General features: G+C 43.0%; 1 protein-coding gene across 1 annotated transcript in view; it reads left to right on the top strand.

Annotated features, from left to right (window-relative positions):
* Positions 1–1094: 1094 nt before the first annotated feature.
* Positions 1095–14409, top strand: part of CPB2 (carboxypeptidase B2) — a gene marked incomplete at both ends in the record, with an annotated part of 60283 nt that continues 46968 nt past the window's right edge. The window contains one exon of the mRNA XM_081083915.1: positions 1095–1168. Coding sequence (XP_080940041.1) covers positions 1095–1168 — 74 coding nt within the window. The remainder of the gene's footprint in view (positions 1169–14409) is intronic.

Below are 14409 nucleotides of genomic sequence, written 5' to 3'. Positions count from 1 at the left end.
TTCTGGAGGAAGCCGGGCCTAGCGAAGCCCAGGTCCCAGGTGCCTGCCAGCAGCCGAGGGAGACAGCCCAGTCCCGGGTGACTGCTGACAACTGGAGAAGGAAAGCCCAGGTCCGGGTGCCAGAGGGAAGCCAGTGCCAGCAGCTGGGGGAAAGAAGGCCTACTCTTGCACAAATTTTCATGCATCCAGCCACTAGTACTTGATAATGTCCCAGAGGTCCTGTGAAGTCTCCTCATTTATTTTTAATTCTTTTTTTCTTTTTGTTGTTCCAACTGGGTATATCTACTACTTGGTCTTCTAAAGTGCTGATTCTATCCTCTGCTTCATCTAATCTGTTATTGATTCCTTCTAGTGTATTCTTCATTCCAGTCATTGTATTCTTCATTTATGACTGGTTCTTTTATGGTTTTTATGTCTTTTTTTTTTTTTTGCTTACTGTCTCTTTGTTAAATTTCTCACTAAGTTCCTTGAGCATCCTTACAACCAGTGTTTTGAACTCTATCAGGTAGATTGCTTGCCTTCATTTTATTTAGTACTTTTTCTGGAGTTTTGTCCTGTTCTTTTATTTAGGACATTTCTTTGTCTCCTCTGTATTTGCTTCTATGTATTAGACAGATCTGCTACATCTTCCAATCTTGTCAGGATGGCCTTATGTACTAGGCGACCTGTGTGTCTCATTGGCACAGTCTCCCTGATCATCTGAGCTGGGTCCCTTGTGTGGGTTGTGTGTGCCTTCCTGTAGTAATTGAGCCTTGATTGCTGTTGGCACATTAGTGGGTAGAGTTGACTCGCAGGCTAGCTGGCTGTGGCTCTCCAATAAGTCCAACATGTTCCTATGTTCCTGCTACATTACTACCCGTTTATTCTTGGCCTCATCTTCCCTGAAAAGTTAAATATTTTCTAGATGGTCTCAACTAAGAACAACAACTCTCATCATACTTCCTTTTTGAGAGTGGAAATGCAAGTTGATTGATTACAGAAATGGGAGGAAACAGCATTATATTTTAACCAGTGTGTAAAGAAGGCTCTTATGTAACCAGTTATCAGGGCTCTTTTCTTCAGAGAAATTTGTTTTTCTGCAAAGAACTGTTGGGATGAAGTTTTATAGCTTTGGAGTCCTGGTAGCCACTGTTCTCGTTTTTGAACAACATGTCTTCGCATTTCAAAGGTAACCTAATGGAATCCTAGAGGGTGGTTGGCCATTTTCCCACTTGCATACCCCATTGAATGTGGTAAGTGCACTGGAATGGGGAGCAATTGTTAAAGTTTGAAGGTTAGCTCTTTCTGAAACTTTCCATGTTGCCCTTACAGATATTAAATTTCAAGAAAAGGATCTCACTAGAACTAGAGCCTGTCTTTTTTCTTATCTGGTTCCAGTTTTATTATCAGGATTATATGTATATCTGGATTATATGTACATTCAGTGTGTATGGAGATTAAAGAAAAATAAACATTTATAAAAAGTAATTTTTACACCCTAACACATATAAAATACATTAACTATAGGTAATTTATTTTATTCTTGTACATGAAACATAGAAGGGAGAACAAGGTCAAGGTATCAAATAGGTTAGGTTGTGCATGAGTATTCAAGCATGGAATATAAAAGGAAGAGTAGTTGTGTTATAAGAACAGCTACATGTATATATCTAATTCTTATTTTGCTTAGTAGAGTGATTCCTTTAGGGTTTTCTACTATAAATCACTTAGAAGAACACGAATGAACACATGCTCTGGCATATATAATATGAGGTGAAAGTAGTTCGTAGTTCGTGGCTATGTGTAGCATTGTAATGTATTCACTAGCTAATATTTAGGGCTTTTATTGATATTGTTTTCTTTGGAATTATTTTATTCTTTGTTTTGCTTCTATGATTTTTTTCTTCTCCAATGTCTGCTGAAACGGATTCCTCTCCCCATGTTAATGATTGGCAAAGAGAGAGGGACAGAGAAAATTATACCAGAAAAAAAAATTTTGCATTATAAAGAGCATTTAAGATAATAGAATTTTACTGGTAAGCCTGAAGCTGTGTTTGCACATCATCACTGAACTAATTATAGTTGGTTGATTCTTTTTTGCTCAATATGATTGTCAATTGTCAAGCACAAACTTCACCACTGAATAATTACTGTTATTGAGGTGACACAAGAGTCAAATTGCTAGAAAAATCAGTGATTTATGTCTCCATATTTGATCAATAACTCGGATGACTATGATTTCTAAGGTCCTTGCCAGTTCTAATATCCCATAAATTGGTGATTGGCTTTAATTAAGGGTAAGGGAGAGGGAACGAGGAAAACTGATACAACATGTCCAACCTGGTACTGTAGACAGTGACACTCACTGGACAGAGAGGGGGAAGAGAGAATGCATGGTTATTTAGCACCCGTGTTATCCCATTCATCAGTCTACGCACTTAGAAGTGTGACCTCTTCAGATGTCTGCAATCCTACACTCTAGGAATCTCTGTTGACATTTTACCAAAGAGAAACCCAAGCCTCAGGAAGGAAAAACCATGTGCCCCAAATCAAATAATAAATGTAGAGTTTGGGTTCAAGCCCACTCTAGCCTCATTTCCATTATGCTCCTTGCACACCATTGCCTCTAAAAAAATCTAGAAAATATGAAAAGAACCAATTTGAAGGGATATCAGATTTGCAAGTTTGTGGAGAATACAGTCAGTCTGGAATGCAGGGTAGAGAGAGGCCGGAGCTGGAGGTCGAGGTCCAGTCAGCTGGTCCTCACCTATGGCAGGTCTAAAGGTGGCCTCAGTGCCTGCTTCAGAGAAAGCCCGCTGGGTACGGGGCTTTGTGTACTCTTCTGTAGGGAACCATATGATCACATTGTCAACCAAACTCTTCGAGAAGATAACCCTTGGCAAGATATACTAAAAGCTTTATCATGTGCCTTCAGAATGAATACGCATATAACAGTGTGCTGAGACTAAATGTTATGCAAATAAAATAGACAGAAAGGAAGAAGTGGTGAAGAAATAAATGAGAAAACTCCATGCATGGCTTTTTTTACTATTTTTTGCTTCAACATATACTTTGAAGTCTGACTGAGATCTGTGCTCTCAAAGAGAGAAATGAGACAATGACTATATTTTAACCAAATAATATAAAAAATATTTAATACTTTGTGTCGATGGTGATGGTCTCTGTGTGTTGGGGGAGGGGAAACTGCAGTTGTGTGAGCAGAAGCATATCTGATTTCTCAGTCCCATATCGCCACTAGAAAAAAACACAAACTCTTCTTTCTGGGAGAAAAAAAATTTTTTTTGTACCAAACAATTCTGTGTGCTGTTTTTCCAGGAATAGCCAATCACTGAAGCTAAAAGAGAAATCTAATTTCATTCATGGTGACAGACTCTGACGAATTATTTCTGAGGGAAGAATATAATTTCTTCTTGGACTAGCTAATGATGTGGCTTTTTCTAAAGTGGTTCTTTGTTATTGTTTTCTTGTCATAATCATTTTCTTAATAATGTTTTGTATTCAGACAATCTCTTAGTGGCAGATTTGTAGTTGTATTGAGATAAATATCATCAGTGAAATGCCCTGAAAGACAAAAAAAAAAAAAAAAAGTTTTAAAGGCATAAATACCATCTGCCTAGGAGAAAGGCAACAACAACAAAGAAGTCTCCATAGTCACTTGCTTTTAAAGGTCAAGCACAGCTAAAATACTGGCAAGTATCTGGTAAACAACCAATAATTACATTGTGCTATGATTACCTAAGTATAGCCTGTCAGGTGAGGCTATTTATTTAGAATCAGAAAGTAGGGAGCAGGGAGAGGAGGAATTAAAAAGGAGGATCCATGATAGTGGTGAAGTAGGTGGAAGGAACACTCACCTCTTCCCAGGAATCATCCTGAATAACCAACTGTAGACTAGCTGAAAAGAAATTGTGTGTGTGTGTTTGTGTGTGTGTGTGTGTGTGTGTGTGTGTGTGTGTTTAAAAGGGAGAGAGAGGAAGGGGGAGAAAGAAAGATAAACATCAATTTGTTGTTCCACTTATTTACGCATTCATTGGTTGATTCTTGTATTTGCCATTAACAGGGATCGAACCCGCAACCTTAGCATATCAGGACAACCCTTTAACCAACTGAGTTACCTGGTGAGGGCCTGGAGAGAATTCTTATAACCAGGGATTTACAGAGAAAGCCACATCTAGACTTCTAGAAAGAGTAGAGATGAGAAAAGGGCTGGCCCTGCTCCCATGGGCAGCTGAAGTTCTGGAGGGATATCTCAGCTGGGGGGAGGGTTCCCCTGAGAGGTGTGGGGTCTCAAACCCAGGGTGGGCACCCCAGCCCAGAGCACCAGAGCCAGAAAGAAGCACCCACATAACATTTGGCTGTAAAAATCAGCAGGGTTTCTGTCCACCAGGGAGAGACAAGAGTCCACTAAAGACACAGGCAACCTCTTAAAGGGCCAACACACAAAATTTTTTCACTCACCCTGGACTCCAGCAGAGGAAGGGCAGAATGGACTAGAGTTGTGTGGGCAGAGACTGGGGTTTGTGGCTCTGGGGAGAGAGCTGAAGGGACAGCTGCCAGGACCCTTGTGCTGAGTCCCTCTCCCTTACCACAGATGCCATCTTTCTTGGGTGGAGCACTCCCCTACAAAGGCCATCAGCCTGGGGGAAAGCAATAGCCCCACCCTCTGGACTCCCTCTCACCCCACCCTACAGATCTTATGCTCTACTGAGGAGTCAGCTGCCTTGGATGGGGTGTAGAGGTTTGGGCAAACTCAAGGGGTATCAGTGGCTGAGTTGTGTGGTATTGGAACAGAAGCCATTTCCTCCACTTTCCTGTGAACCTGACTAGCATATCTCCCTCATGGGTGATCTGATAGACCCACCCTCTGGGCTCCTAGCAGACCCATTTACCCAACTTCTGGTGGCTCCACCCTGCTGATGGCTGGGCAAAATCTGGGACAGACTGAGTTGTGTGGATCTCTGGTGAGGAACACAACCCCCACTTTCTCTGAAGTCTGACCAGCACCTCCCCTTCATGGGAGATTCACTAGCCTCATCCTCCCAACTCCTGGAGGCCCCACACTGCTGAGGTTGGGCTCCTCTCGGCAGAATCTGAGACAGACTGAGTAGAGCGACTCTAGGACAGGGACCATTATTCCCTTGCAAGCCCAACCAGAGCAGAGCCCTGCCTTCACATCACCAAATCTTGGTCTTTTGGGGCCTGAAAACTGCCAGCCTCACTCTGATGACTCCCTGAGACCCCACCCCAACACAAAGGTGTGAGAGCATCCAGCAGGTGGCAGCTAGACTTGGTATACCTGGGACATTTGCTGAGTGGCCTTAGTCCAGAACTGAAACTGAATTTGAATCTCTTTCAGTCTGGTGAACACTACTCACCCCTACCTGGCAACGCACTGTGAAAAACCTCAGGCAACTCAAGTAGCATCAGAGGCTCTTTCAGTGACTGAGACTAACAGACAGCTGGCAGGCAAAGGCAGATATTGGGGGACCTTGGGATTTTTGCTGACCTGACCCTGGGTCCAGTGCTAGTAAAAAAACAGTCTTGGTGCACAGCTTGGTCCTTTCTAGGAGCACCCAGGCCCATCAGAGGCCACCACAAACTGGAAAACTTGTAGCTCCAAACAAGTTGCTGGGGGCCTGTCACAGACAGCATCTGACTCTGGCAGGCACCAGAGTTCCCCCAAAGGACCAGAATCAACACACCAGTGGCCAGCTTCAGACAACATCAGAACAGTATCCAATAAGCTTCACAAGCAGTATATCCAATTGGAGAGCTTGACAAGCACCAAAAACTGCTGAGCTGAATTCCTGTTTGTGTGGTCAGCACCTACACAGCAGCATGGATGCTGTGATTGGGGTTGAGAGCCACAGTCAGCATGAAGGTCAATTTGACACATGAATGGGTCAATAGCAATGAGACTCAATCACAATAGGAGGGCCCAAATAATCCACACAAGGCACATTCCTGGAGCACCCAGCTCAGGAGATCAAGGAGACTGCACCACTGGACCTCAAATGACACCTCAAAGGCTACCACACAAAGGCTGGGAGTCAGATCAGATCTACCTAGTACATAGAAACAAAAAGGCAGTCAAAATGGAGAGACAAAGAAATATACCCCAAATGAAAGAAGAGGAGAAAGCTCCAGAGGAAAAATAAATAAATAAATAAATAATAAATAAATAAATAAATAAATAAATAAATAAAATGAAGGCAAGCAATTTATCAAATATAGAGATCAAAGTGATAATGATACTCAACAACATGAAAAAGAACATAGAAACCATATAGAAAAGACCAGTCACAAATGAAGAACACAATATCTAAAATAAAGAATACACTGGAAGAAATAAGCTATAGGTTGGATGTAGCAGATGATCAAGTCAGCAATTTGGAACACAAATAAGAAACAAACACCCAATCAGAGCTGCAAAAAGAAAAAAATATTAAATGAGCATATTTTAAGGGACCTTTGGGACAACATGAAGCATAACAACATCTGCATCAAAGGGGTACAAGGAGAAGAGAGAGAGCATGGGATTGAGAATGACCAAAAACTTCCCTGACCAGGTGAAGCAAAAAGACACACAAGTCCAGGAAGTACAAGGAGTCCCAAACAAGATGAACCCAAAGTGCACTACATCAAAACATCATAATTAAAATGGTACAGGTTAAAGACAAAGAGAGAATCTTAAAAGCATCAAGAGAAAGACAGTTAGTTACCTACAAGGAAGCCCCCATAAGACTGTCAGTTGATTTCTCAACAGAAACATTTCAAGCTAGAAGAGGGGCATATAGGAGGCAGCTGATCAATGATTCTCTCTCATCATTAATCTCTCTCTCTCTATCTCTATCTCTCTCTCTCTCCCTCTTCCTTCCTCTCTGAAATCAATAAAAAAAATTTAAACAATAACATAAAATATAATTGAAACCAAGAGCTTATTCTTTGGAAATATAAACAAGATTGATAAACCTTTAACCAGACTCGTCAAGTAAAAAAAAGGGGGGAAGGGTGACTAAATAAATAAAATCAGAAATCAAAGAGAAGAAGTAACAATTGACACCAAAGCAATACAAAGGATAATAAGAAAATATTATACATAATCATATACCAACAAATTGTGCAATCTGAATGAAATGAATAAATTCCTAGAAACATACAATTTTCCAAACTGAATCAGGAATAATCAGAGACTCTTATAGACAGATTACAACTAGTGAAATTGAAGCAGTAATCAGAAAACTCCCAACAAACAAAAGTCCTGGACCAGATGGCTTCACAAGTAAATTTTACTAAACATTCAAAGAACTAGCACCTATCCTTCCCAGATACCCATCCAGGGCAGCACACATGGCATCTACTATATAGTCACACCTTGTGCTACTCAGATCAATCTGCTTCATAAAATACGCTTTTGGATTCTGGTTGGTCTCTTTTCCAGAAAGAAACATAGAAGAGAAACATTAGTGGAATTAACTACAGTCCCTACAGCTATAGCAAGTCTTGAGAGACTAACCAATACCCATCATCCCCCTTTTTTACCACCCATTCTTTTTTCTCATTGTCAGTACCTATCCTGGTATAGGTGGCCTACCTGGTGAGGTAACACAGGCCTGCAGCATCAAGGGTTTGAGGCCCCAATCACCATGCCCTCTTGAGCCATGGCTGCTGCATTTGTCAACATATAAAGAAATTGGGCAAGAGAATATCACAGAATGTCTAAGTTTATTATCTGAAAGCCAATCATATTCTTGCCTGCCACCTTCACTGTGTGACTGCAGCCCTCAATATCCTCCTGATGACCAAGGTCAATTGCCCCTTCCAGCAAGGTAACTCCTCTCCTTTCTGATCATCTCTTGGCACACAGAGACAGAAATATTGTGTAGCAGCAAGAACTTGCAGTTTAATAGAACTTTATATGTCTTGTGGAAAGATTTTTCCTCTGGGAACCAGGACTTTTAAACTTACAGAACCCATATTTGTAAATTGAAAGTAAAATTTCCCTACATGGGTCAACTCGGAATGATAGTAAATGGAGCCACTCCAGCTTGATTCCTGGAGCCATGTATTCTACCTAGTGGAGACACAGAACTGTATGTTATTGATTTAAAGTGTATACTGTATCCTAGAGGATGTTTCCCCTTTCCAAGTGAGAACCTCAGCTGATCCTTCAATAAGCTATTCTAAATGCTGTATCAAGCTAGTAGTTTCTGAGTGGTGTGGTATGTGATATGCACAGTGGATCCCATGATAATGTACCTGTTTCTGCACAATATTTTGAAAAGTGGATCTCTTGACCTGATAGAATATTATGTGTGATGATGCGCCCATGGATCATACACTATGTAAGCCCTTAGATGGTGATGCTGACTGAGGCTTTGAAGGCAGAAGAGGCAAACCTAGACCCATAGTGGAAGGCGACTGACGTAGTCACTTTGTCACCATGTGGTTTCCTGGTCTCCTTGAGGAATGGTGCTGATTGAAGATTCACTTTGACCTCTTCATAGATCAAATCACCTCTGTCTCCCTTTTCCACTTTTAAGGATCTTTGTGAAACCATTGATAAACCAACATAATCTTGCCATTTTAAAATCCTCACCTTAGTCACCTTTGCAAAGTCACTTTTGTCATGTAAGGTAACAGATTATGCTAAGAAATAGGGCATGAACATTAGTCTACCTACCACAGTGAATATGTCAGAGCCAAGCTCATGGTGGGTGAGACTGGCCCCATGACCACTTGTTGTCCCATGGTCAGGCATTCTATATATATTATGGCCCAATAGCTGCCAGGAATTATTTTTGAAAAAATATATGATTTTCCACTGTAGATGTCATGGTCTTGCTCTAGGTGACTACATTGTGATTCTTCTATTGGAACATGCCAAAACCTCCAAATGGCATCTTTTCCCACCACAAATGTCTCTGATCCCATATGGTATGAGGGCTCTTGCATGACAGTCTGAACCTTTCTGTTCTGCGCCTCTCAAAAAATGGTAATCTTTTTTGTCATCCAATATATGTCTTGAAGCAGTATTTCCTAGTGAGCTATATTCAGAACCCAAGAGACCTACCAAGAATTTTGCACCTTCTTTAGCATGGGAGGTTGAGATGCAATCATTCATCTCTTATTTTTTATTTACATTACTAGAGGCCCGGTGCACAAAAATTTGTGCACTGGCGAGGGAGGGAGGGTGGGAGGGGGTGTCCCTCAGCCCCACTTGTGCCCTCTCACAGTCTGGGACCCCTCGGGAGATAACCACCTGCTGGCTTAGGCCTGCTCCCCAGATGGCAGATGGCAGGCCCGATCCCTCAGTGCCTGCCCCGTCTCCCCAGGTCGTGCACACGGCAGGGCCTATCCAAGGGTTGGGGCGCCGCCCCAGGTCACGCACACAGCAGGGCCGATCCGGGGGTTGGGGCGCCACCCTGGGTGGCGCACACGGCAGGGCTGATATGGGGGTTGGGGCACCGCCCCAGGTCGGGTTGCACATGGGATGCCCCAGGCTGGTCGCACACCGGCTGATTGCTGCTGCCCTGCCTGGCCGCCCCGGGTCGAGTCGCACACGGATGCCCGCCACCCCGGGTAGCAGACAGCAGGCCCAGATGGAGGCGAGGCAGGCGGGATGGCGCTGTCGCACCCTGCCTGTAGTATGCAAATTAGCCACCATCTTTGTTGGCGGTTAATTTGCATATCACGCTGATTAGCCAATTGGAGGTGTAGTGAAGGTACCATGTTTGTCTATTATTAGATAGGATTATATATATCTCCTACCCCCTTTCTTTGCCCCCATTCACCCTCCTCCACCCCACCTTAGGCCTTCCCCACACTCTTGTCTGTGTTCATGGGTTATGCATATATGCATATAAGTTATTCAGTCAATCTCTTACCATCCCACCTACCACCCTTCCCTCTGATATCTGTCAGTCTGTCCCATGTATACATGCCTCTGGACCTATTTTGTTCATCAGTTTATATTGTTGATTAGATTCACATATAAGTGAGGTCATGAGGATACTTGTCTTTCTCTGACTGACTTATTTCACTTAGTATAATACTCTCCAGGTCCCTTCATGCTGTTTTTTAACGAGTAAGATATCCTTCCTTTTTACAGCCACATAGCATTCCATTGCATAAATGTACCACTGCTCTTTTATCCACTTATCTACTAATGGACATTGGGCTGTTTCCAGATCTTAGCTATTGTAAATAATGCTGCTATGAACATAGGGATGCATATATTCTTTCTGATTTGTATTTTGGGATTCTTAGGATATGGTATTCCCAGAAGTGGGATCACTGTATCAAACAGCAATTCCGTTTTTTTTTTTTTAGGAAACTCCATACTGTTTTCCATAATATCTGCACCAGTCTGAATTCCCACCAGAAATGCACTAGGGTTCTCTTTTCTCCACACCCTCGACAGCAGTTGTTGTTTGTTGATTTATTGATGGTAGCCATTCTTGCAGGTGTGAGGTGATACTTCATTCTCATTTTAATTTTCATGTCTCTGATTAGTGGCATTGAGCATTTTTACATATATTAGCCATCTGTATGTCCTCTTTGGAGAAGAGTCTATTCATTATTTTGAAAGGGATTTCCCATCCTATCCCATACCACTAGACTCTTAAAATATTTCTAGTGTGGCAGGCCCTGAATCTCTGGTATTTTTTGCCAACGCTTGAAAATACATGTGTGTTACTAAGACCTCCAATGCACTTGCCACTTCTTGCTCATCTGATCCATGATTCACATGATGATACTGATATAGTAGACTGAGATATCCATAAAGGCTAATTCTCTTTGACTATATTATTACATCTAGTGGGAAAGTTAATCTAAGATTGAAGCAAGACTATAAATATACTAGTATATTGGTGTCTGTCCCAAGTGGATGTGAACTGTTTGGATGCTTTTTTTTTTTGAGAGGGATGGCCAGTTTATCAGCTAAATACCATACACCTGAGGCCCTGCTCAGCAAAGATACCACATTGAGTACAGTCACTACAACTGGGATTCCTACTTGGTTGAGTTTGATTGTTCATTGTCATCCTCTAGGATCCATTTGGTTTTTGTGGGAGCCAGATTGGTGAATTGAAAGTGAATTTGATGGGAACCACCATCACTATATCTTTAGGTCTTTAAGAATGGTACTTATACCTGCCATTTCCTCCAGATGCATTTTTTATAATTTTGCTATCTTGGCTGTGAAAGGGTGGGGGTGGGGTGGACAGTTTCACCTTTAGGCTTTTCTAACTATGATAGCTCTTAATTTATAGTCAAGAAACCAATATGGCGGGGGGGGGGGGTCCAACTACCAAGTATGTCCATTTCAAGTACACATTTAGAGACCAGAGAAATGACCATGGGGGAATCCATGGACCCAGTGATTCTACTATCAGCTGGACTTAGACTATGACTCCAGCTCTCCATGTTTCAGTGTCAGCTTGGATCCTGAATCCAAAAGACCTCAAAATGCTTGAGTAATCCCCTTTTCCCAACGTGCATTTTCCTGAGTAAGTTGCCATAGGAACCTTTGGGAAAATACTGAGGACGTCATGATCATATATCTTTTCTATGCTGTTGCAGGGTCTTTCCTGGTGGGGACCTGACTTCCCCTTCAGGCAAGAAATTCTGGATCTAAGAAGTGGCCCAGGTCTGGAAACTGGGCAATGGATAGGAATAGATGTCCTTAGCTTCCTCATTATCCATTCTTGATTTATTTTTTTTTTGTAAAGGTTGAGCAATACTTTTGTTGGCTTCCCATCTATCTTGCTGCTAAGAACTCTGTGTTCTCTTTAACAATAGGTTTCTGAAGATCACGTCCCTCTCCGGCTGCCACTCTGACCTTGCTGCTTATTACAATAATTGTGCACAATTTTGTTACCTCCAATGCTATTGGGGAGCTCAGTTCTGTAATGCCATTTCCTACTGTCAGCCCTCAGGATCTACTCCAACTTCCCTATCCAACCTCCAAACCAACAGCTAGGGTTAAGTCATGATATAATCTCGCTGTCGAAGTGTTGAGTATGTTAATAAAGAATTGAGGCTATAATCCTAAGGAGGTGCACTCACCCATAACAGAAGATTTAACATTCTAGTTAGATCCTTGAGAGATAGGTGGAGTTAACTGCTGTTCAATGGTGTTTGGAAGCTTGAGAAAACAATGGCCTGCACTAAGTGAACTACAAGTGTCAGAACTCTTGCAGCAGATGGTAAGAAAGGGATCAAAAAATTCCTGGAACAGGGCATGCTAGAGTGAAAACACAACAAAAGGCTATGCTTCACTGATGGGCTCAGAGAGCATTTGAAAACCATAAAGGTTGTGCTTAAGGAGAAGGTCACCAGTATTATGAGAAGCTCAAGAGTGGCTTTTTCACAGTCAGAGTAGCTTTATAATAGTATTTTTCCTGACTAAAGACAATAAGAAACCTTTTGTTAAAAAAGTAAATTTTAGAAAGTAATGTGGAAAAGCATAATATTAGGGAGGAGAAAAAACACTAAAATCTCATCACACTGAGAAAACATAATTAACATTTTAATGATCATTCTTTTATGCATTTCTTTATATATTTGTGTATACCCATGTATAGTTTTACATTAGTTGAATGTCATCTCTCCTATCAGAATTATAGAGACCTTTCTTTTTAAAACAACCTTATTTGCTCCTCCCTTCTGTCATCTACCCAGTCCATCAATTGCCATTCTCTACCATCCAAATCAATGTTAACAATGTGTTGTTTATTTATTTTTAACTTTTCTCCTGCTTTTAACACATACAATATTTCCTTGTTCTTTCTAATTTATTTATTTTACAAAAATGGAGTAATACTCATAGAGTTTTCCACTTGCTTCTTGCTTATCTCCCTCAGTACATGATGTAAATCATTCCCAAGTTAATTATTATAAATCTATCTCATCCTATATAATAAAAGAGAAACATGCAAATTAACCGTCCCTTTGCTATGCTCAAGCCACACCCACAAGCCAATCAGGAGCAAGTATGCAAATTAACACAACTAAGATGGCAGTGGCCATGGAGCTGGAGCAAGCAGGAGGCTTGGGTTGCCCCCGGCGATGGAGGAAGCCAAGCTTCCTGCCTATCCTGGCTAGTCCTGGGCTCCGCCCAAGGCTACAAAGTTTCAATTATAGAAGATAAATAAATCCCAGAAAGAAAAAAAAAAGAGAGGCTGGGAGCTTGGGTCACCAGGGGGCATGGCCAACCTAAAAATGGCCATCAGCAGCTCACCCAGGCTGGCCACACCCCCATGGGGTGAGGCTCCCTACTGCGGGGCTTGACCAGCCTGCAAACAGCCATCAGACCCTCACCCAGTCTGGCCAGGCAGCCCAGTGGGGACCCTCACCCTGAAAGGGGTGTGGCCAGCCTGAAAACGGCCTTCAGCCCCTCACCCAGGCTGGCCAGGCACCGCAGCGGGGACCTCCACCCTGAAGAGGGTGTGGCCAGCCTGAAAACAGCCATCAGCCCCTCACCCAGGCTGGCCACCCCCCATGGAGTGAGGGTCCCTGCTGGGGGGCTTGGCCATCCTGCAAAGAGCCATCAGCCCCTCACCCAGGCTAGCCAGGCACCCCAGTGGGGACCCCCACCCTGATCCAGGACACCCTTCATGGCAAACCAGCCGGCCCCCACCCATGCACCAGGCCTCTATCCTATACAATAAAAGGGTAATATGCAAATTGACCCTAACAGCAGAATGACTGGGAATGACTGGACACTATGACACACACTGACCACCAAGGGGCAGACGCTTAATGCAGGAGCTGCCCCCTGGTGGTCAGTGCACTCCCACAGGGCGTCAGCACAGTGGTGGTGGCAGGAGCCTCTCCCGCCTCCTCAGCAGTGCTACAGATGTCGGACTGCAGCTTAAGCCTGCTCCCCGCTGGCAAGTGGACCTCCCCCGAGGGCTCCTGGGCTGCCAAAGGGATGTCTGACTGCCAGCTTAGGCCCGATTCCCCGGAGAGCAGGCCTAAGCCAGCAGGTGGACATCCCCCGAGGGGTCCCAGACTGTGAGAGGGTCCCAGACTGCCCCAGGCTGAGGGACCCCCCTGAGTGCACAAATTTTTGTGCACCGGGCCTCTAATTCTTTATAATGGCTAGAAAATATTCTAGGATGAGGAGGTACTACCAATATTCTATTACTGATAAGCATTCATATGCTTATCCATTGTTCAATTCCATCTATTGTTATATATATATTCTGCAAAGTCTCCCCTTGGGAGTTCGACCAGGAGACTGGTCCTGATTGGCTGGACCCCAGCAGCAAGCGAACCTACTGGTTGGAACATCTTTCTCTTGGTGGTCAGTGCACATCATAGGGACTGGTCGAACAGTTGAACACATGGTTGGACACTCAGCATATTAGGCTTTTATTATATAGGACTAGAGACCTGTTG

This window comes from Myotis nattereri, assembly GCF_964212035.1.
Source record: "Myotis nattereri genome assembly, chromosome: 2".
In the NCBI taxonomy this organism is placed as follows: Eukaryota; Metazoa; Chordata; class Mammalia; order Chiroptera; family Vespertilionidae; genus Myotis; species Myotis nattereri.
This window is presented reverse-complemented; position numbering and strand designations above follow the sequence as displayed.